Below are 24,041 nucleotides of genomic sequence, written 5' to 3' on the forward strand. Positions count from 1 at the left end.
ACTGTACACTTTAAATATGTGCAGTTTACTGTGTGGGTCAATTTCTCAATAAGGTGTTGGGGCTTTGGGGGTTTGTGGGGTTTTTTGCGGTATGCGGGCCTCTCACTGTCGTGGCCTCTCCCGTTGCGGAGCACAGGCTCCGGACGCGCAGGCTCAGCGGCCATGATTCATAGGCCTAGCCGCTCCGCGGCGTGTGGAGTCTTCCCGGACCGGGGCACGAACTCGTGTCCCCTGCATCGGCAGGCGGACTCTCAACCACTGCGCCACCAAGGAAGCCCAATAAGGTGTTTTTTAAAAAGAAAAAGTTAGTAATCTCGCGCCCAGGGTCACACAGCTGGTAAGTGGCAGAGCGCGATGCAATTGCTGGAGGCCACGTTTGGAGCCTGGGTCCTTAATCACCGAGCTCCCTGCAACGTCCGCACGGAGGAAAGTGCTGGAAGGCAGCCCCAGCTGTTAATGATTACCAGTGGGCAGGCCCCTTCCCGGCTGCGCTCCCGCCCCGGGGCGGCCCGAGCGCCGCCCCGTGGGACGGCTTCCCAGTGCGCTCGGCGTCTCGCTCGTCTGCTCCGCCGCCACCAGCTCCTGCCCGCGCCCGGCATGGTGAGGGAGAGGGGGGATCACGCGCCGCCGTTATCGGGGCGGCCGGGTTAGAAGGGGGCGCGCGGGAGGGGCGGAGGAGAGCCAGGGGTCCGCGCTGGGTGCCCGCCCAGGCCAGAGGACGGCGCCGGGAGGTACTGGGCGGGGCGGGGGGATCCCTCCGAGGCCTTCGCAGAGCAGCCGCGCGCCCGGTTGGGAGAGTCGGGGTCTCTGTTCCACCCTCGCTCCCGAGTGGTGCCCCCTGTGAAGCTGAAGCCGGGAGAGGGGCGGTGGCAGGTCCGGGTTACAGCTAGGCGGGAGCCCAGGCCAGAGCCCGCGGGGCCTCAGTGCCGCGGGTAGAGTTTAGAGACCTTTCTGGGCGGGGGCGGGGAGGGGCAGCATAGTGAACCCAGGACATAGTTCCCCTTGGTGGCGAGGTTCTGTCCTGTACTGGGGGCTGGGGTAGGGACGGGGGCGGGGGATGCCGAGGAGGGGCGACTGAATTTGCGTGTGCCTCTGTCAGCCTGTTTACTGCCCTTCTTGCTTGCTGTTCTGCTAAGCCTTCTGTGCTGTCCCCCGACCTCAGAGCCGGCCCCTGGCTCCTGGTTTGAGGCCTGTGCCCAAAAATGAGGACATGGTTGCTCAGGGTCACCCGCCCTGCAGGCTGAGCTTTCCTGGAAGGGAGTCTCAGGCCCTTAGCTCAGCTGCGCAGGTGAAGGTGAGCCTGCGGAGAAGCTTCTAGACCCAGGAAGCTTTACTAAACAGTAGAAGTGTTAGGCCCCAAAGCGTTAGGAGCGGTGGGACTGTGGTGCCACCTGGGAGGGCACTTTGACGGCGACGGCTCAGATGGAGGGGAGGTGGTGGGTGAGCTGATTGTGAGGTACACTGAGCCCCAAAGCCGCAGGGTGTGGGTAATCAGTAACCCCTCTGCACACTCCCAGAGGCCCAGGCTGAGTCCAGGCCTGACCTGTGATTTACTAAGCAAACACCACCCCTGCCCCCTCTCTGAGCCCAGATTTCAGAGGGACTTGTCAGTTCAGCCCCAGGCTGTGAAATGTGGGGGATTCCAGAAGACTCTAAAAAGAAGCTTCCTAGGAGACTGCTAGTACCTGTGCACTCCTTTCAGAGCCAGAGAACTAAATGGTGGGTTCTGATGCCTTGGCTGCCATGTGGGTCACCCAGTTGCCTGGATACACGGAGCAGGCTTACCAGCCACTGAGACAGGGTCAGCTGTCTGGGGGTTGGGGGGTGATGCAGATCTCAACTGCTCTCGCTGGCCTTCCAGAGCCCAGTAGAGGAGACAGAGCCAGCCAGATTGGTCCAGAGAGAAACTGCACTTTCAGGAGGGAGAAAACGGTTATCAGAGCCCTGAAATGTTTTTCCAGTTCTGCCCCAAATCTGAAGGCCTGTCATAAGCTTATTTGCCCCAGGAAGTCTCTTTTTAAAACTGCAGATGATATTCCCGTGATAACAATGGAGTTTATTAAAGTTTATTTAATAAACTGTAATAAAGTTTATTTAAGTGTCTCCTGGCTCCTCTTGCAGATTCCTAAAGTGGAAGTTCTTGTGCCTTTATACCCATCAAGCCAGGGGAGATGAGTGCCCCAAGGCCACCTGGCTTCCAGTTTGCAGGCTGCCTCATAAAAGCTAAATTAACCTCCCTCGAATTCTCTTCCCAGACCTAACTGATTTACTTTTAATTTAGCACTCACTTTCCTGCCTTGGGTAGTTCTACTTCAGGGCCCTTAATTCTGGGATCCCTTAAGCTCCTCCACCTGGATCTTCTTAGAGGGTAGAACTGACCTTTGCTTTCTTCTGTTCTCCAAGAGAGGGTTCCACTCATGGCCTGAAATTGTGCCAGTTTGGGCTGCCTCGAGAGCATTTTGCACAGTAGGAAAATAGGCTGAGGCAATGGCTTTGCCATTTGCCCTTGGCCAAGTTACTTCTGCTTTGGGGACTGAGCTCTGTGGCTCCAGCTTCCCAAGCTGACAGAATAGAAAAGAAGGTGGAAATCTGAGAAACGTAGGCCTGGCAGCTGGGAACCAGAGGCTGCCAGGGAGCGTGGTGAGATACCCACTAGGAGGTAGTGCCCGTGGTTGCTGACCGCGGTGTGGCTAGGGATGGCCTGGAGCGTGTTTTAAGTGCTGGTTCCTTTGCCCAGCCCCAGGGATGCGGACACATGGACCCACCTTGAGAAGGATTCCTGTGCTTTTGCTGACTGAGGGTGGGGGGTGAGGGAAGAGAGGTCATTTCCCCTCTCCAGCCCTCAGTTTCCTCTTCAATACACAGCAACAGTAGGGGCTTGATTTACTTTTGCTCCCCCATGAACAAAAGAGACCTAGTTTTTTTTTTTTTTTTTACAGAGGGGTGCCCTCTGTAAGGCTTTGGGGGCAGGGCAGGGGAAGGAGTGTTTCTCTGCCCCAGCTATTTGCATTACACCTCAGGACTCTCTGTTCTCTAAGAACCTATCAGTGCATCAGCCGGAGCCCCTCCTCCCAGTCTGTTGCTTTAGACCTGCTGCCCTTTGCGCCACCAGAACTGCCAGTGGAGGCTGGCTAAATTTCCCCAAAGGTCCAGAGCCCTCCCTTTTGTCCTGTGAAAAAAACAAATGCCCTTGGTCTTCTGTGTTTTCCCTCTCCTAGGCTGGCAAAGCACACAGGCTAAGTGCTGAGGAGAGGGACCAGCTGCTGCCAAACCTGCGGGCCGTGGGGTGGAACGAGCTGGAAGGCCGGGATGCCATCTTCAAGCAGTTCCATTTCAAAGACTTCAATCGGGTATGGCATCAGGGTGGGACAGAGTTTCCTGAGACTGGGGCTGATCGGGGTCACACTCCAGAACGTGTTCCTTCCCTTAAAGTTCTGTTAGCCAAGACTGTCAGATGCTCCGCTAATCCAGTTTACTTGGGAAGTGTCCTCCTTGGGGATTGGAGAGCGCGGAGATGGGTCTTGGGCTCTCCATACCTGGAACTTTTAGAAACGATCCTTAGAGAAGACAGTTCAAGTGGAAAGCGGATGCACATTTGAAGACGTTTTAGTAGATAACCAAAAGATTTGCGAAGACTCAGAAGCTCTCTGGGGTTTCCACCTTGTTAGTGGTCCTGGTAACAAGACTTCCTACTGCAGAAGGACCACCTCAAACTGCAGCCTCGAAACCCGTGGCAGGGTGCTAGGTGGCGTGCTGAAAGCTAGAAGGATCACCTTGTAGGGAGAGAGGCAATCCTCCTGCGTCTGGGCCTTACACTGGCCATAAAAGGGGGCCCAGCAGTCCTCTCTTTCAGGACACTAACCTGGGTCTCACTTCATTAAACAGGCTTTTGGCTTCATGACAAGAGTGGCTCTTCAGGCTGAGAAATTGGACCACCATCCTGAATGGTTTAACGTGTACAACAAGGTGAGTGATACATGCCTAGAACTCCAGCTCATTCTGAAGGCCCGTTCCTTGGACTTGCCTGTGGGCTCTCCTCACCCATAGGTCGACTGTCCGCTCCTGTTCCTTTCATCTCCTTCCTAGGATCGACATAAACACCCCTAGAAAATATTCAGTCTCACTACAGATTAAAGAAGAGCAAATTGAAACACTAGTGAGACAACTTGTGGATTAAGTAGACATTAAGAAGGCAAATCCTAAAGAAGGAAAGGCTGTGGGAACCAGGCATATTCACTGTTAATAGCTCTAAAGGGCTGACATTTTCTGGAGATATGGAAGAATGAAAAAGTAATAAACTTGAACTAAGACTACCCATGCACACCAAGGAGATCAGCCTGTCTGCTGAATGAATGGCAACAGTCATTAAATGCCTGTCATGAGCCAAGAGCTATGCTGGACTCTTTCTAAAAACATTAAGGCTGGAAGTGATGATCTGTAAATGGTCAGTGTTTAGGAGTTGGTTTGGGGTCTTGTCTGTGTCTTTTAGGTTGCTCTTGATATTTGGATCTTTCCTTTCTTGTCCTGTGCTGTGGTTACCAGTGTTTATGGAGGTGTAATAGAAGACAGTTTTGCACTGATGTTAAAGACTCGTCGGGAAGGCAGCCCCCAGGAGAGGGTTTAGTGTCTGGTTACACTTCTTGGTGTGGCTGAGCCCAGGAGCTGGTGACTCTCCTGCTCTTAGGTGCAGTCGGTGGAATCAGCTGGCCCCGAATCTCTGGTTTTGTTTCAGGTCCACATCACCCTGAGCACTCATGAGTGTGCGGGCCTTTCAGAACGGGACATAAACCTGGCCAGCTTCATCGAGCAAGTAGCAGTGTCCATGACATAGACCCTGCCCTTCCTCTCTCAGTTCTTCAGGGGAAAGGGGCCACTGAACTGGGGATCCAGAGAGGGAACTGGGGAGCCCTGAGATGTTGGTGCAGTCAGAAGGGCCAAGTTGACCCCGCTGCTTAGACCGCTTTTCCCCCACACCACTGTCGTCCTCCTTGGGACTCTGTGACATGTACATTGATTTGAATAAGTTCTTCCCTTTCTTTACAACTTCCCAGCAACAGTAACGATTTTCTTTCCTGGCTGTGTCTTGCTCTCTTTCTGATTCATTTCCCAAGAAGCTGTGATAGAAGCTATGTTTAAGATAAACAAAGTCTTATCTTAGAAACCAGTAACCTAAAGCCATCCTCATCCTGTGTGACAGAAACCCATGTGCTTTTATGCCTCAAATAAAAACAGTTTCACTTGGCCTCAGGCTGTAGAATCTTCTTTTCCACAAGTCAATCCGAATCGGAGTCAACAGGCATTTAAAGCATCTACTTTGTGCAAGACAGAGTTCAGGCCACTAGGGGGAAAGGGGACCAGAGCACCCTGCCTTTTAAGCTTCTTATTGCCTCAGGGAAATAAGTAGAAAAATAGTTAACTATTACTAGGCAGCATGAATGAAGTTAATGCCAGATGCAAAGATAAGAAATGAGTTAACGAACACAAAGTGATTCACAAGGGTGAATCGGAAGGCTTCATTTCAGTTCTGCCTCCAAGACCTTATTAGGATTCTGGAGGCAGAGGTGACTGAGGGAGCATCTTGAAAAAATAAAGGTTAGCCAGACATTTATATGCATGGTGGGACCTATACCACTAGATCTTCTTCCTGGACTGCGGGATCCAACACATGGAGATCTTTCTCTCTTTTTTTTTTTTTTATTACTTGAAGCATAGTTCATTTGCCAATTTGCCATACTGTGTAAATTTCAGGTGTAAATCAAGGTGATTCAGTTATATATATGTGTGAGTACATATGTATACACACACACACACACATATATATACAGAAGTATGTATATCTTTTTTATACTTCTCCAGTAAAGGTTATTACAAAATATTGAAGATAGTTCACTGTGGTATACATACATCCCTGTTGTTTATGTATTTTATATATGGTAGTGTGTATCTGTTAATCACATACTCCTAATTTATCCCTACCCCACTTTACCCTTTGGTAATGATAAGTATGTTTTCTATTACTGTATGTGTTTCTGTTTTCTAATAAGTTCATTTGTACTATTTTTTATATTCCATATATAATTGATATCATATGAGATTTGTACCTGTCTGATTTCAAGTAGTAAAATAATTTCTAGGTCCATCCGTGATGCTGCAAATGGCATTATTTAATTCTTTTTTATGGCTGAGTAATATTCCAGTGTGTGTGTGTGTGTGTGTGTGTGTGTGTGTGTGTGTGTATAACATCTTCCTTATGCATATAGCTATCAATGGACGTAAAGGTTCCTTCCAAGTTTTGGCTATTGTAAATAGTACTGCTTAAATATTGGGGTGCATGTATATTTTCAAATTAGAGTTTTCTCCAGCTATATGGCCAGGAGTGGGATTGCTGGATCATATGGTAACTGTATGTTTAGTTTTTTATGGAACCTCCATACTCTTCTCCATAGTGCCTGCATCAATTAATGTGCCCACCAAGAGGGTAGGAGGGTTCCTTTTCCTCCACATCCCCTCCTGCATTTATTATTTGTTACCTTTTTTTTTTTTTTTTTTTTTGTGGTACGCGGGCCTCTCACTGTTGTGGCCTCTCCCGCTGCGGAGCACAGGCTCCGGACGCGCAGGCTCAGCGGCCGTGGCTCACGGGCCCAGCCACTCCGCGGCACGTGGGATCTTCCCGGACCGGGGCACGAACCAGTGTCCCCTGCATCGGCAGGCGGACTCTCAACCACTGCGCCACCAGGGAAGCCCATATTATTTGTTGCCTTTTTGATGATGGCCACTCTGCCCAATTGTGAGGTGATAGCTCATTGGAGTTTTGACTTGCATTTCTCGAGTAATTAGTGATGTTGGCCATCTTTTCATGTGCCTATTGCCCACGCATAGTGTCTGTTGAGGTCTACTGCCCATTTTAAAAATTGGGTTGTTTGTGGTTTTGGTATTGAGTGGTATGAGCTGTTGGTATATTTTGGAAATGAAGCCCTTGTCGGTCACCCTGTTGCAGATATTTTCTCCCAGTTCATAGGTTGTCTTTTGGTTTTGTTTATGGTTCCCTTTGCTGTGCAAAAGATGAGTTTCATGAGGTCCTGTTTGTGTAGTTTTGCTTTTGTTTCCATTGCCTTGGTAGGGAGACCTTAGAAAACATTTCTAGGATTTATGCTAGAGCATGTTTTACCTAAGGTTCTCTTCTAGGAGTTTGGTGGTGTCATGTCTTGCATTTAGGTTGTTAAGCCATTTTGAGTGTATGTTAGTGTGTGGAATGAGGGAGTGTTCCAACTTCACTGGTTTACATGAGGCCATCCAGCTTTCCCAATACCACTTGCTGAAGGGACTGTCTTTTCTCCATTGTATATTTTCGCCTCCTTTGTCAAAGACTAATCGACCGTAGGTGTGTGAGTTTATCTCTGGGCTCTCTATATTTTGTTTCCTTGATCCCTATGGCTGTGTTTGTGCCAGTACTCTGCTGTTTTGGTTACTGTAACTTTGTAGTGTTGTCTGAAGTCTGGACAGGTTATGGCTGCAGCTTTGTTCTTTTTCCTCACGATTGCTTCGGTAATTCTCGGTCTTTTATGGTTCCATGTACATTTTAGGATTGTTTGAGTTCTGTGAGAAATGTCATGGGTAGTGTGATAGGGATCGCATGAAATCTGTAGTTTGCTTTGGGTAGTATGGCCATTTAAATGATACTAGTTCTTCCACTCCAGGAGTACGGGATAGCTGTCCACTTCTTTGAATCATCTTCAGTGGCCTTTATCAGTGTGTTGCAGTTGTCAGCATATAAGTCTCTCACCTCCTTGGTCAGGTTTATTCCTCTGTATTTTATTTTTCGATACGATTTTAAACGGGATCGTTTTGTTTATTTTCCCTTTCTGATATCTCATTGTTAGTGTGAAGAAGTGCAACAGATTTCCATATGTTAGCCTTGTATTGTGCTGCCTTGCTGAATTTGTTTATCAGTGCTCCTAGTTTTTGTGTGGGGTCTTTAGGGTTTTCTATGTATAGTATCAGGTCATCTGCATACAAAGAGAATCATACCTCTTTCCTTCCAATCTGGATACCTTTTATATCTTTTTCTTGTCTGAGTGTTGTGGAAAGGACTTGCAATACCATGTTGAATAAAAGCAGTGAGAGTGGGCATCCTTGACTTGTTCCAGATTTTAGTGGGAAGGCTATCAGCTTGTCCTCATTGAGTATTATGTTGGCTGTGGGTTGGTCATGAATAGCTTTTATTATGTTGAGATGTGTTCCCTCCATACCCACTCCGGTAAGAGTTTTTATGATGAATGTAGAATTTTATGAAATGCTTTTCTGCATCGATGGCAATGATTGTGTGGTTTTTGTCTTTTCTTTGGTTGATGTGCTGTGTTGCGCTGGTTGATTTGTGTATGTTGAACCCTCCTTGTGAGCCTGGAATGAATCCAACTTGATCGTGGTGTATGACCTATTTTTGTTTGTTTGTTTTGGGGTTTGGGGGGGTTTTTTATTGAAGTATGGTTAATTTACAATGTTGTGTTAGTTTCTGGTGTACAGCCAAGTGATTCAGTTAAACATTTATGTATCTCCATTCCTCGTCGTACTTTTTCCATTATCATTCCTTATAAGATATTGAATAGAGTTCCTTGTGCTATACAGTAGGACCTTGTTGTTTATCTGTTTTATATATAGTAGTCTGTATCTGCTAATTCCGAATACCTAATTTGTCCCTCCTCCTCCCTTTCGCCTGCGGGAACCATGAGCTTGTGTTCTATGTGTGTGTCTGTTTCTGGTTTGCAAATAAGTTCATCTGTGTCATATTTTAGATTCAACGTATAAGTGTTACCATATGATATTTGTCTTTGTGTGATGTCGTATGATCATCTCTTCTGCAAATGGCATAATTTCTTTTTTATGGCTGAGTAGTATTTCATTGTGCATATATAGATATACATACACACATATCTATTTATACATATGTCTATATATATAGCACATTTTCTTTATGAATTCATCTGTTGATGGACATGTAGATAGCTTCCATGTCTTGGCTATTGTAAATAGTGCTTCCATGAACATTGGGGTGTGTGTATCTTTTTGATTTAGAGTTTTCTCCAGCTATATGCCCAGGAGTGGTTTTGTTGGATCATATGGTAACTCTACTTTTAGTTTTTTTAAATTAATTTTTATTGGAGTATAGTTTCTTTACAATGTTTTGTTAGTTTCTACTGGACAGCAAAATGAATCACTATACATATACATATATGTGTATACACACATACATATCTATTTTGGTTTTTTTTTTTTTTTTTTTTTGCGGTATGCGGGCCTCTCACTGTTGTGGCCTCTCCCGTTGCGGAGCACAGGCTCCGGACGCGCAGGCCTAGCGGCCATGGCTCACGGGCTTAGTTGCTCCGCGGCATGTGGGATCTTCCCGGACCAGGGCACGAACCTGTGTCTCCTGCATCGGCAGGCGGATTCTCAACCACTGCGCCACCAGGGAAGCCCACACATATCTATTTTGGATTTCGTTCCCCTTTAGGTCACCACAGTGCAATGAGTAGATTTTGCTGTGCTATACAGTAGGTTCTCATTAGTTATCTTTTATACATAGTAGCAGTAGTGTATATGTGTCAACCTCAATCTCCTGATTCATCCCACTCCCCCTTTCCCCCTTTCCCCCTTGGTATCCTTACATTTGAACTCTACGTGTTTGTCTCTATTTCTGGTTTGCAAATATGATCATCTATACCATTTTCCTAGATTCCTCATATATGTGTCAATGTACGACATGTGTTTTTCTCTTTCTGCATTTCTTCAGTCTGTATGACAGTCTCTAGGTCCATCCACATCTCTACAAATGACCCAGTTTCATTCCTTTTTTGGCTGAGTAATATTCCATTGTATATATATACCACATCTTCTTTATCCATTCTTCTGTTGATGGACACTTAGGTTGCCACCATGTCCTGGCTATTGTAAATAGTGCTGTAGTGAATATTGGGGTCCATGTGTCTTTTTGAATTGTGCTTTTCTCTGGGTGTGTGCCCAGTAGTGGGATTGCTGGGTCATATGGTAGTTCTATCTTTAGTTTTGTAAGGAACCCCCATACTGTTCTCCATAGTGGCTGTATCAATTTACATTCCCACCAGGAGTGCAAGAGGGTTCCCTTTTCTCCACACCCTCTCCTCATTTCTTGTTTGTAGATTTTTTTTGATGACGGCCATTCTGACCAATGTGAGGTGATACCTCATTGTAGTTTTGATTTGCATTTTTCTCATAATTAGTGAGAGCATGTTTTCATGTGTTTGTTGCCCATCTGTATGTCATCTTTGGAGAAATGTCTGTTTAGGTCTTCTGCCCATTTTTGCATTGGGTCGTTTGTTTTTTTGATATTGAGCTGCATGAGCTGTTTTTATATTTTGGAGATCAATCCTTTTTCAGTTGCTTCATTTGCAAATATTTTCTCCCATTCTGAGCATTGTCTTTTCATCTTGTTTATGGTTTCCTTTGCTGTGCAAACGCTTTTAAATTTAATTAGGTCCCATTTGTTTACTTTTGTTTTCATCTTCATTACTCTAGGAAGTGGGTCAAAAAAGATCTTGCTGTGATTTATATCGAGTGTTCCTCCTGTTTTTTTTTTAAATTAATTAATTTATTTATTTTTGGCTGTGTTGGGTCTTCATTTCTGTGTGAGGGCTTTCTCTAGTTGCTGCAAGTGGGGGCCACTCTTCATCACAGTGCGTGGGCCTCTCACTATTGTGGCCTCTCGTTGTGGAGCACAGGCTCCAGACGCGCAGGCTCAGTAGTTGTGGCTCATGGGCCTAGTTGCTCTGCGGCATGTGGAACCTTCCCAGACCAGGGCTCGAACCCGTGTCCCCTGCATTGGCAGGCAGATCCTCAACCACGGCACCACCAGGGAAGCCCCCGCCTGTTTTTTTCCTCTAAGAGTTTTATAGTGTCTGGCCTTACAGTTAGGTCTTTAATCCATTTTGAGTTTATATTTGGGTATGGTGTTAGGGAGTGTTCTAATTTCATTCTTTTACATGTAGCTGTCCAGTTTTCCCAGAACCACTTATTGAAGAGGTTGTCCTTTCTCCATTGTATATTCTTGCCTCCTTTTTTGTAGATTAATTGACCATAAGTGTGTAATTAATTGACATTAATTGATTCTTTCTGGGCTTTCTATCCTGTTCCATTAATTGGTATTTCTGTTTTTGTGCCAGTACCGTACTGTCTTGATTACTGTAGCTTTGTAGTAGAGTCTGAAGTCACGGAGTCTCATTCCTCCAGCTCCGTTTTTTCATTCTCAAGATTGCTTTGGCTATTTGGGGTCTTTTGTTTTTCCATACAAATTGTGAAATTTTTTGTTCTAACTCTGTGAAAAATGCCTCTGGTAGTTTGATAGGGATTGCATTGAATCTGTAGATGCTTTGGGTAGCATAGTCATTTTTACAAAGTTGATACTTCCAATCCAAGAACATGGTATGTCTCTCCATCTGTTTCTATCATCTTTAATTTCTTTCATCAGTGTCTTATAGTTTTCTGCATACAGGTCTTTTGTCTCCTTAGGTTTATTCCTAGGTATTTTATCCTTTATGTTTCAATGGTAAATGGGGGAGTGTTTCCTTAATTCTCTTTCAGATTTTTCATCATTAGTGTATAGGAATGCAAGAGATTTCTGTGCATTAATTTTGTATTCTGCTACTTTAACATATTCATTGATTAGCTCTAGTAGTTTTCTGGTGGCATCTTTAGGATTCTCTATGTATAGTATCATTTCATCTGCAAACAGTGACAGCTTTACTTCTTCTTTTCCAATTTGGATTCCTTTTATTTCTTTTTCTTCTTTGATTGTTGTGGCTAAAACTTCCAAAACTATGTTGAATAATAGTAGTGAGAGTGGACAGCCTTGTCTTGTTCCTGATCTTAGTGGAAATGAATTAAGTTTTTCACCATTGAGAAGGATGTTGGCTGTGGGTTTGTCATATATGGCCTTTATTAGTTTGAGGTAAGTTACATCTTTGCCTACTTTCTGGGGGATTTTATCATAAATGGGTGTTGAATTTTGTCGAAAGCTTTTTCTGCATCTGTTGAGATGATCATATGGTTTTTATCCTTCAACTTCTTAATATGGTTTATCACATTGATTGATTTGCCTATATTGAAGTATCCTTGCATTCCTGGGATAAACCCCACTTGATCATGGTGCATCATCCTTTTAATGTGCTGTTGGATTCTGTTTGTTAGTATTTTGTTGAGGATTTTTGCATCTGTGTTCATCAGTGATATAGGCCTGTAGTTTTCTTTTTTTGTGACATCTTTGTCTGGTTTTGGTATCAGGGTGATGGTGGCCTCGTAGAATGAGTTTGGGAGTGTTCTTCCCTCTGCAATATTTTGGAAGATTTTGAGAAGGATAGGTGTTAGCTCTTCTCTAAATGTTTGATAGAATTTGCCTGTGAAGCCATCTGGTTCTGGGTTTTTGTTTGTTAGAAGATTTTTTTTTTGAATTTTGGAATTTTATTTTATTTTTTTATACAGGTTCTTATTAGTCATCCATTTTATACACATCATTGTATACATGTCAGTCCCAATCTCCCAAATCATCACACCCCTACCCCCTCCCGCTGCTGCTTTCCCCCCTTGGTGTCCATACGGTTGTTCTCTACATCTGTGTCTCAATTTATGCCCTGCAAGCCAGTTAATCTGCACCATTTATCTGGGTTCCACATATATGCGTTAATATGCGATATTTGTTTTTCTCTTTCTGACTGACTTCACTCTGTATGACAGTCTCTGGATTCATCCACGTCTCTACAAATGACCCAATTTCGTTCCTTTTTATGGCTGAGTAATATTCCATTGTATATATGTACCACATCTTCTTTATCCATTCGTCTGTTGATGGGCATTTAGGTTGCTTCCATGACCTGGCTATTGTAAATAATGCTGCAATGAAGTTTGGGGTGCATGTGTCTTTTTGAATTAAGGTTTTCTCTGGGTATATGCCCAGTAGTGGGATTGCTGGTTCATATAGCAATTCTATTTTTAGTTTTTTAAGGACCCTCCATACTGTTCTCCATAGTGGCTGTATCAATTTACATTCCCACCAACAGTGCAAGAGGGTTCCCTTTTCTCCACACCCGCTCCAGCATTTGTTCTTTGTAGATTTTCTGATGATGCCCATTCTAACTGGTGTGAGGTGATACCTCATTGTAGTTTTTTTTTTAATAAATTTTTTAATTTTATTTTTTAATTTTTTTTGGCTACATTGGGTCTTTGTTGCTGCATTCAGGTTTTCTCTAGTTGTGGTGAGCGGGGGCTACTCTTCATTGCAGTGCGTAGGCTTCTCATTGCAGTGGCTTCTCTTGTTGCAGAGCACGGGCTCTAGGCTTCAGTAGTTGTTGCACGCGGGCTTAGTTGCTCCACAGCATGTGGGATCTTCCTGGGCCAGGGCTCGAACCCGTGTCTCCTGCACTGGCAGGCAGATTCTTAACCAGTGCACCACCAGGGAAACCCATCATTGTAGTTTTGATTTGCATTTCTCTAATAATTGGTGATGTTGAGCAGCTTTTCATGTGCTTCTTGGCCATCTGTATATCCTCTTTGGAGATATGTCTATTTAGGTCTTCTGCCCATTTTTTGATTGGGTTGTTTGTTTTTTGTAATATTGAGCTGCATGAGCTATTTATATATTTTGGAGATTAATCCCTTGTCCATTGATTCATTTGCAAATATTTTTTCCCATTCTGAGGGTTGTCTTTTCATCTTGTTTGTAGCTTGCTTTGCAACAGCTTTTAATTTTCATTAGGTCCCATTTGTTTATTTTTGTTTTTATTTCCATTACTCTAGGAGGTGGATCAAAAATCTTGCTGTGATTTATGTCAAAGAGTGTTCTTCCTGTGTTTTCTCTAAGAGTTTTATAGCATCTGGTATTACGGTTAGGTCTCTAATCCATTTTGAGTTTTTACTTGTGTATGGTTTTAGGAAGTGTTCTAATTTCATTCTTTTACATGTAGCTGTCCAGTTTTCCCAGCATCATTTATTGAAGAGACTGTCTTTCTCCATTGTATATCCTTGCTTCCTTTGTCATAGATTAGTTGACCATAGGTACGTGGGTTTATCTCTGGGCTTTCTATCCTGTTCCATTGATCTGTATTTCTGTTTTTGTGCCAGTACCATGTTGGCTTGATTACTGTAGCTTTGTAGTATAGTCTGAAGTCATGGAGTCTCATTCCTCCAGCTCCGTTTTTCTCCCTCAATACTGCTCTGCCTATTCGGGGTCTTTTGTGTCTCCATACAAATTTTAAGATTTTTTGTTCTAGTTCTGTAAAAAAAAAAAAAAAAAAAAAAAAATGCCATTGGTAATTTGATAGGGATTGCATTGAATCTGTAGATTGCTTTGGGTAGTATAGTCATTTTCACAGTATTGATTCTTCCAATCCAAGAACATGGTATGTCTCTCCATCTGTTTCTATCATCTTTAATTTCTTTCATCAGTGTCTTATAGTTTTCTGCATACAGGTGTTTTGTCTCCTTAGGTAGGTGTATTCCTAGGTATTTTATTCTTTTTGTTGCAATGGTAAATGGGAGTGTTTCCTTAATTTCTCTTTCAGATTTTTCATCATTAGTGTATGGGAATGCTAGAGATTTCTGTGTATTAATTTTATATCCTGCAACTTTAACAACTTCATTGATTAGTTCTAGTAGTTTTCTGGTGGCATCTTTAGGATTCTCTATGTATAGTATCATGTCATCTGCAGACGTGACAGCTTTACTTCTTCTTTTCCAATTTGTATTCCTTTTATTTCTTTTTCTTCTCTGATTGCCATGGCTACAACTTCCAAAACTATGTTGAATAATAGTGACGAGAGTGGACATCCTTCTCTTGTTCCTGGTCTTAGTGGAAATGCTTTCAGTTTTTCACCATTGAGAATGATGTTTGCTGTGGGTTTGTCGAATATGGCCTTCATTATGTTGAGGTAGGTTCCCCCATGTCTACTTTCTGGAGAGTTTTTATCATAAATAGGTGTTGAATTCTGTCAAAAGCTTTTTCTGCATCTTTTGAGATGATCATATTGTTTTTATTTTTCAGTTTGTTAATACAGTGTATCACATTAATTGACTTGCATATATTGAAGAATCCTTGCATCCCTGGGATAAATCCCACTTGATCATGGTGTATGATCCTTTTAATGTGTTGTTGGATTCTGTGTGCTAGTATTTTGTTGCGGATTTTTGCATCTATGTTCATCAGTGATATTGGTCTGTAATTTTTTTGTAGTATCTTTGTCTGGTTTTGGTATCAGGGTGATGGTGGCCTCATAGAATGAGTTTGGGAATGTTCCTTCCTCTACAATTTTTTGGAAGACTTTGAGAAGGATGGGTGTTAGCTCTTCCCTAAATGTTTGATAGAATTCACCTGTGAAGCCATCTGGTCCTGGACTTTTGTTTGTTGGAAGATTTTTAGTCACAGTCTCAATTTCAGTGCTTGTGATTGGTCTGTTTATATTTTCTATTTCTTCCTGGTTCAGTATTGGAAGGTTGCGCTTTTCTAAGAATTTGTCTATTTCTACCAGGTTGTCCATTTTATTGGCACATAGATGCTTGTAGTAATCTCTCCTGATCCTGTGTATTTTTTCAGTGTCAGTTGTTACTTCTCCTTTTTCATTTCTAATTCTATTGATTTGAGTCTTCTCCCTTTTTTCTTGATTAGTCTGGCTAATGGTTTATCAATTTTGTTTACCTTCTCAAAGAACCAGCTTTTAGTTTTAATGATCTTTACTATTGTTTCCCTCATTTCTTTTTCATTTATTTCTGATCTGATCTTTATGATTTCTTTCCTTCTGCTAACTTTGGGTTTTGTTTGTTCTTCTTTCTCTAGTTCCTTTATGTGTGAAGTTAGATTGTTTATTTGAGATTTTTCTTGTTTCTTGAGGTAGGCTTGTATAGGTATAAACTTCCCTCTTAGAACTGCTTTGCTGCATCCCATAGGTTTTGGATCGTCGTGTTTTCATTATCATTTGTCTCTAGGTATTTTTTTATTTCTTCTTTGATTTCTTCAGTGATCTCTTGGTTATTTAGTAATGTATTGTTTAGCCTCCATGTGTTTGTGTTTTTTACATTTTTTTCCCTGTAATTTCTAATCTCATAGTGTTGTGTTCAGAAAAGATGCTTGATATGATTTCAATTTTCTTAAATTGACTGAGGCTTGATTTGTGACTCAAGATGTGAACTATCCTGGAGAATGTTCTGTGCACGCTTGAGAAGAAAGTGTAATCTGCTGTTTTGGGTTGGAATGTCCTATAAATATCAATTAAGTCCATCTTGTTTAATGTATCATTTAAAGCTTGTGTTTCCTTATTTATTTTCATTTTGGATGATCTGTCCATTGGTGAAGGTTGGGTGTTAAAGTCCCCTACTATGATTGTGTTACTGTTGATTTCCCCTTTTATGGCTGTTAGCATTTGCCTTATGTATTGAGGTGCTCCTATGTTGGGTGCATACATATTTACAAGTGTTATATCTTCTTGGATTGATCCCTTGATCATTATGTAGTGTCCTTTGTCTCTTGTAATAGTCTTTATTTTAAAGTCTGTTTTGTCTGATATGAGAATTGCTACTCTAGCTTTCTTTTGCTTTCCATTTGCATGGAATATCTTTTTCCATCTCCTCACTTTCAGTCTGTATGTGTCCCTAGGTCTGAAGTGGGTCTCTTCTAGACAGCATATATATGGGTCTTGTTTTTGTATTCATTCATTCAGTCTGTGTCTTTTGGTTGGAGCATTTAATCCATTTACATCTAAGGCAGTTATTGATATGTTCCTTTTACCATTTTCTTAATTATTTGGGGTTTGTTATTGTAGGTCTTTTCCTTCTCTTGTGTTTCCTGCCTAGCGAAGTTTCTTTAGCATTTGTTGTAAAGCTGGTTTGGTGGTGCTGAATTCTCTTAGCTTTTGCTTGTCTGTAAAGCTTTTAATTTCTCCATCGAATCTGAATGAGATCCTTGCTGGGTCGAGTAATCTTGGTTGTAGCTTTTTCCCTTTCATCACTTTAAATATGTCCTGCCACTCTCTTCTGGCGTGCAGTTTCTGCTGAAAGATCAGCTGTTAACCTTATGGGGATTCCCTTGTTATGTTATTTGTTGTTTTTCCCTTGCTGTTTTTAATATTTTTTTTCTTTGTATTTAATTTTTATTTGATTAATATGTGTCTTGGCGTGTTTCTCCTTGGATTTATTCTGTGTGGGACTCTCTGCGCTTCCTGGACTTGATTGACTATTCCCTTTCCCTGTTAGGGAAGTTTTCAACTATAATTGCTTCAAATATTTTCTCAGTCCCTTTTTCTCTTCTTCTTCTGGGACCACTATAATTCTGATGTTGGTGTGTTTAATATTGTCTCAGAGGTCTCTAAGACTGGCCTCAATTCTTTTCATTCTTTTTTCTTTATTCTGCTCTGCAGTAGTTATTTCCACCATTTTATCTTCCAGGTCACTTATCCATTCTTCTGCCTCAGTTATTCTGCTATTGATTCCTTCTAGAGAATTTTTAATTTCATTTATTGTGTTGTTCCTCAATGTTTGCTCTCTAGTTCTTCTAGGTCCTTGTTAAACATTTCTTGTATTTTCTTCATTCTATTTCCAAGATTTTGGATCATCTTTACTGTCATTACTCAGAGTTCTTATTCAGGTAGACTGCCTATTTCCTTTTCGTTTGTTTGGTCTGGTGGGTTTTTAGTTTGCTCCTTCATCTGCTGCGTATTTCTCTGTCTTCTCATTTTGCTTAACTTACTGTGTTTGGGGTTTCCTATTTGCAGGCTGCAGGTTCGTAGTTCCCATTGTTTTTGGTGTCTGCCCCCAGTGGCTAAGGTTGGTTCAGTGGGTTGTGTAGGCTTCCTGGTGGAGGGGAGTAGTTCCTGTGTTCTGGTGGATGAGGCTGGATCTTGTCTTTCTGGTGGGCAGGACCATGTCCAGTGGTGTGTTTTGGGGTGTCTGTGACCTTATTATGATTTTAGGCACCCTCTCTTCTAATGGGTGGGGTTGTGTTCCTGTCTTGCTAGTTGTTTGGCATAGGCTGTCCAACACTGTAGCTTGCTGGTTGTTGAGTGGAGTTGGGTCTTAGTGTTGAGATGGAGATCTCTGGGAGAGCTTTTGCCGTTGGATACTACGTGGAGCCGGGAGGGCTCTGGTGGACCAATATCCTGAACTCAGCTCTCCCACTTCAGAGGCACAGGCCTGACACCCGGCTGGAGCACCAAGACCCTGTCAGCCACATGGCTGGTTTCAGTCCTGGATGGAATTTGACAATCCTGATGATGTTCAGTGTTTTTTTTTTTTTTTTTGGCTGTGTTGGGTCTTTGTTGCTGTGCGTGGGCTTTCTCTGGTTGCGGCGAGCAGGGGCTACTCTTCTTTGCGGTGCGGTGGCTTCTCGTTGTGGAGCACAGGCTCTAGGCGCACAGGCTTCAGTAGTTGTGGCATGTGGGCTCAGTAGTTGTGGCACCTGAGCTCTAGAGCACAGGCTCAATAGTTGTGGCACACAGGCTTAGTTGCTCTGCGGCATGTGGGATCTTCCCAGGCCAGGGCTTTCAGTCTGTATGTGTCCCTAGGTCCCCTGCATTAGCAGGCAGATTCTTAACCACTGTGCCACCAGGGAAGCCCCTCAGTGATTTTTTTTTCTTTAGTTTCCCAAACTCCTGAATCAATTTCCAGGTTCTCTGCATTCAGTCAACACTGATGCCCAGAGAGAGACCATCTCCTTTCACTGGATGAGCATTCTTTTATTCATAACTTATTTCCTGTTTCCTAAGAGAAATTTCCATTTCACCCTAGCCCTTGTGCATCACAGTGCACTGACTGGCGATAAGAGCATGTGCAGCAAAGGAGACAAAACAACTCAGAAGTTTTTTTCTCCCTCTCTTTCATTTCTTATTTTTTTAACTTAGGTCCTCTTTCTTTTCTCCTTGGTGTTCCTGGCCAGAGGTTTGTTGATTATGTTTATTCTTTCAAAAAAACAACTCTTGGTTTTTTTTAATTTTTAATTTTTTATTCATCTCTATTTTATTTCCTCTCTGATCTTCATTATTACATTTCTTATGTTACCTTTAGCTTTGTTTATTCTTTTTAAAATTTTCTTAAGTGGTAGGTTAGGTTGTTTTTTTGAGATTTTTCTTATTTTTTAGGAAGACTTGTATGGCTCTGTACTACCCTCTTAGGACTGCTTTTGCTTCGTCCCAGGGATTTGGTATGGTTAAATTGTCATTGTTGTTCATCTCATGGTTTTTAAAAATTCCTCTTTGATGTCATTGTTCACCCATTGGTTTTTTAGTAGCATGTTGTATAGTCTCCATATTAAGTCTTTTCCTTTCTCTCTCTAGTTGATTTCTAGTTTCATGCCATTGTGGTTAGAAAAGATACTTCAAATTTCTATCCTCTTAAATTTGTTTAGGCTTGTTTTGTGAGACAGTATGTGGCTTGTTCTAGAAAATGTTCTATGTGTACTTGAATAGAATGTGTATTCTAGTTTTTTGGATGTAATATGCTGAAAATATCTATTAAGTTTAACTGTTCTATTGTGTCATTTAGGGTCTCTCTTCCCTTATCAATTTTCTATCTAGAAGATCTGTTTGTTAATGTCAGTGGGCTGTTAAAATCTCCCACTATTATTATATTCCCATCAGTTTCTCCCTTTATGTCTCTTAACATGTGTTTTATGTATTTAAGTGCTCCTATAATAGGTGCGTATATGTTAACGAATGTAATATCCTCTTCTTGTATTGATCCCTTTATCATTATATAGTGTTTTTCTTTGTTTCTTTATGGCCTTGGCTTTAAAGTCTATTTTTTCTGATATGAGTATTGCTACCCCCTGCTTTACTGTCATTTCCATTTGCATGAAATACTGTTTTCGATCCCCTCACTTTCAATCTGTGTGTGTCCTTCACCCTAAAGTGCGTCTGTTATAGCCAGGATATTGTAGACTCTTGTTTTACTATCCAATCTGCCAGTCTGTGTTTTTCGATTGGAGCATTTAGTCCATTGACATTTAAGGTAATTATGGAAAGATATTTTTTATTGCCATTTAAAACTTTGTTTTCCTATTGATTTTGTATTCTTTGTTTCTTTTTCCTTTTGTGATTTGATGGTTTTCTTTTGTATTATGCTTTTTGTTCTCTTTGTTTTTTGTGAATCTATTGTTTTTGTTTTTGTGATTACCCTGTTTTCAAGTACGTTTACCCATTACCGTATCTACTTGCTTTAGACTGGTAGCCATATAGGCGCAAGCAGATTCTAAGAAGAAAAATCTACATTGTCTTTCTTCCCCCACATTTTATGATTTTGATGTCCTCTTTACATCTCGTTGATACTTTTGCTGTTCAATGTGGTTATCATCACTTTCAGAAAATTTTTTTTGATTTTTTTTTTCCCTCAATCTCTGTACTGGTTTATTTAAGTGACTTTTTTCCCCCAATTGTGTGATTTTCTCTTTCCTATAGATTCTTCTTTTCTATTTAGAGAATACCTTTCAATATTTCTTTTAGGATAGGTTCTTTTAGTTTCTTCTTCTCTGAGAAATTCTCTCTCCTTTGATTCTAAATGATAACCTTGCTGGTCAGAGTATCCTAGGTTGCAGGTTTTTCCATTTCTGGACTTTGAATATATCTTGCCACTCTCTTCTGGCTTACAGTGTTTCTGTATCGGAATCAGCTCATAGTCTTATGGTGTAATTAATTCCTTGTTTTTTTCTAGCTGCCTTTAGAATCCTCCGTTTATTTTTCACTTTTGCCATTCTAATTATATGTCTTGGTGTAGTTCTCTTCGGGTTCATCTTATTTTGGACCCTCTGTGCTTCCTATACCTGGATATCTGTTTCCTTCTTTAGGTGTGGGAAATTTTCAGCTATATTTTCTTCGAATACATTTTCGATCTCCTTTTTCTTCTTCTATTGGGATTCCTATTGTGCATAGATTGACATGCTTTATATTATCCCATAGATCTTATATATTGCTTTTTTTTTTTTTTTTTTGTCTTTCTGTCTGCTGTTCTGATTGGGTGATTTCCATTACTCTATCTTCCAGATCACTTATTCATTCTTCTGCATTATTTAGTTTGCTATTTATTGCCTTTAGGTTGGCTTTCATCTTGGCAAGTGAGTTTTATAATTTTAATTGTCTCCCCTTTATTGTTTCTAGTTCCTTTTTACAGTGATTTGTATTTATTGATAGCCTTTCTTAATTCTTTCAGTATCTTTATTACCTCCTTCTTGAACTGGGGGTCTAGTAGTCTGTAGAGGTCTGTTTCATTGTTTGCTCTTTCCGGGGATTTTCTTATTTTAATTGGGAGTAGTTCCTCTGCTTTTTCATTTCACTTAAATTTCTCTGACTCTATGAATTTAAGACAAAGTTATATACTGTGGTCTTGAAGGGCTGTTTTTATGTGGGAGCATCCCTGTGTGGCCTATATTTTTGGTGCAAGGACTTTTTAGTATGGATGCCTGCCATGTCTTTCTTCAGGGTGTGCTGGATGTTATAGGAGGTGTGCGAGGTGTTGTGATGACCAGAGCCTGCACTGGATGTTCAGCAGGGCCTCCTCTTTGCTCTGTGGTTGTCATTGCCCTGTTTGGGGCGGGTCTGCTCCCCAGTTGTTGGAGAAGAAGCCCAAGATCCATTTCTGAGCTGTGGTGTGAGGTAGGCAGGACTGGAGCACTCCTGCTGAGAGAGGAGCCACTGAGTATTCTTCCACCGGAGCTGTCCACTGGGAAATGCGCTCTGTGGTGCTGCCTGTCACCTGTTGTGTGGGCTCACAAAGTACACTGTTGTTGGCATTGCCCTCAGCCCCGAGTCAGCCATGGGAATGCAGGCAATCTACCAGGTGTACCTCAGGTGCTGTGCTCACAAAGCCACTAGCACAGATCTGCCAAAGTCAGGCATGGGGACTGCTGTAGTTGCACACCTGGACCCGCCATGGGAGCTAAGGAGTCAGCTCAGGCCCCAGCCACGCAGCTGCATGCGTGGGGCCCACAAAGCCTGCAGCTACTAATGCTGGACCCTCCGTAGCTACAGGAGCACCAGTAATCTGCTCAGGTGTCCCACAGGCAATGAAGGTACAAAGCTGCCTGCAGCAACATAAATCCACTGAAGTCACACGCCTCAGATTTCAGCCCTGCCTCTGCATATGGGCAACCCACCAGCACTCACATGCCCCCAGAGCTGTAGAGGGGGAGCCGTGCCCACTGTAAGCACCGAGAATGAGGCTGCTATGGCGAGCCCCCCCCCACACTCTTAGTGTGCACGTTAATAACGGGGCTTCTGTGACCAACCCATACTCTGTCCTGCACACACCCCTGGTTGCAGCCTGGACCACACTCCAGCCCCTTTAGGCTATCTCTGTGCAGCCAACCCCAGTCCTCTCCCTTGGTCTATCTGCTAAAGCCCAAGTTTCAGCACCCAGCCCCACATGCTCCAGCAGATGCGCATCTGGGCTGCGGAGTGCAACGAGGTGGCCGGGACTGTCTGTGCTGGTCTTTCTCTGTTCTGCCAGTTGCAAGCCGGCTGCCTGCACTCTCCTCTGAGCTGCTGAAGCTCCCTGTCCCAGCTGACCTCCCAGCTGGTTAAGGGGGTTCCCGGGGTGAGGAGACCTTTCCTCTTTCACAGCTCCCTCCCAGGGGTGCAGGTCCCATCCTGATTCCTGTTTATTTTTTTCCTTCATCCTACCCAGTTATATGGTGATCTTTCTTGAAGCTTTGGTTGTATGAGATCTTCTGTTCTGCCAGCATCCTATAGGTATTCTGTGAGAATTGTTCCACATGTATATGTATCTTTGATGTATTTATGGGAGGAGGTGAGCTCCATGTCCTTTCATATTCTACCATCTTGATCTCTCTCTCTCCGATGCCTTTTTTAGTAACAAGTTCTCAGTAAAGCTTAATGTCAAACCAACAAGGTTCACACAGTGGTTCCCCCATCTGCTTCACTTCTGACATAAATTCTTCTAAATGTGCTTTGACCTAATGACTGTGGATCAGGGGACAAGCCGCTAGACATGGTGGTATATGGACTGTTATGTCACCTTTCTGCTTCTGCTTACTCTCGTGGATCAAAGACTAGAAAATGCCAACCTGGAGGGCACTACAGTTATATGGAGCACCTTGATGTGGTACAAAGACACAAGCAACACTTTTTAGAAATAAACGTTTATTCTAAAATTAATGCAAATAATTGAAATTATAGGGGAGGATGTTAAAGAGCTATTATGGACCAAAAAAAAAAAAACACAAAAAGTAAGGCAATTACAACTCCAGCTCAAGAAAAGGCTCTCAAACACCTGACTTCTGCTTACAGGCTATAGCTGGTGGCTACCAAGTTAGGCCTCTGTCATTACTTCTGTCACTACTAGGTCTAGCTAAAAGCAGCTTGTTGCTGTCAAGACCCACAGAGAAGGCAAAGGGGCTCACAGCTGTAAGCATCAGGACACCACTTCTTGGGTGGAGCACGCCTCCTCACCAAACATATCCTGGCCCCTTTTTCTCTAGGGTTTACCCCAAGGCAAGTAGGGGCTCAGGGAACCAAGTCATTTGGCAGAAACTATATGGCAAAGGCAGAATTCCTTGGCTTGATTCTGGCAAAGTGTGAATGGGCTGAGAGCCAGAATGAAAAGCTGGGTTACCTGAAGGACAGAACTTCAGAGCCTGAATAACCCTTCAGAAAGACTTCTCACTTCCTATTCATAATGGGACAAGAGGCCCAGTGATTACGTATGCAGCTATCTGAGGCGTTCCATCAGCTCCCAAACCGAATGTAGGGCCTGAAATCAGTGTCCCTTGGTGAAGTGGATCCACGCTGCCCAGCTGGGTGGAGACCACCCCAGATGGCTCAATCCATCAGCAAGATGTAAGCAGGTGTGCATGAGAGAGGTGACTGAAAACTTGAGAAGGCCCTGGCCCCGAGGAACTGAAGATGTGAGTTCCTGACCTTTAAACAGCTGTGACCACCACTCCTGGTGGAGCTACTAGGAAGGTGCTTGGAACTGAGCAGAACCGCTGCTCCTCCGTGTCTGTGAATTGGTTCTGGTATCAGTGGTCA

General features: G+C 42.8%; 1 protein-coding gene across 5 annotated transcripts in view; it reads left to right on the plus strand.

Annotated features, from left to right (window-relative positions):
• The first annotated feature begins 339 nt into the window (after nt 1–339).
• PCBD1 (pterin-4 alpha-carbinolamine dehydratase 1) overlaps nt 340–24,041 on the plus strand; it is a 56,941-nt gene continuing 33,239 nt past the window's right edge. For 4 of the 5 annotated variants that reach the window (XR_010838938.1, XM_067025443.1, XM_067025441.1 and 1 more), the window contains exons 1-3: nt 340–600; nt 3,219–3,350; nt 3,886–3,966. Coding sequence is in view for 4 of the 5 variants with exons in the window: in XM_067025443.1 (XP_066881544.1) it covers nt 355–600; nt 3,219–3,350; nt 3,886–3,966 (459 nt within the window). In the remaining variant the exon portion in view is untranslated. Of the gene's footprint in view, nt 601–3,218; nt 3,351–3,885; nt 3,967–4,732; nt 5,243–24,041 lie in introns of those variants that run through there. The other variant, XM_059052834.2, reaches the window with a different exon arrangement.

Source organism: Kogia breviceps, chromosome 2, assembly GCF_026419965.1.
Source record: "Kogia breviceps isolate mKogBre1 chromosome 2, mKogBre1 haplotype 1, whole genome shotgun sequence".
NCBI lineage: Eukaryota > Metazoa > Chordata > Mammalia > Artiodactyla > Physeteridae > Kogia > Kogia breviceps.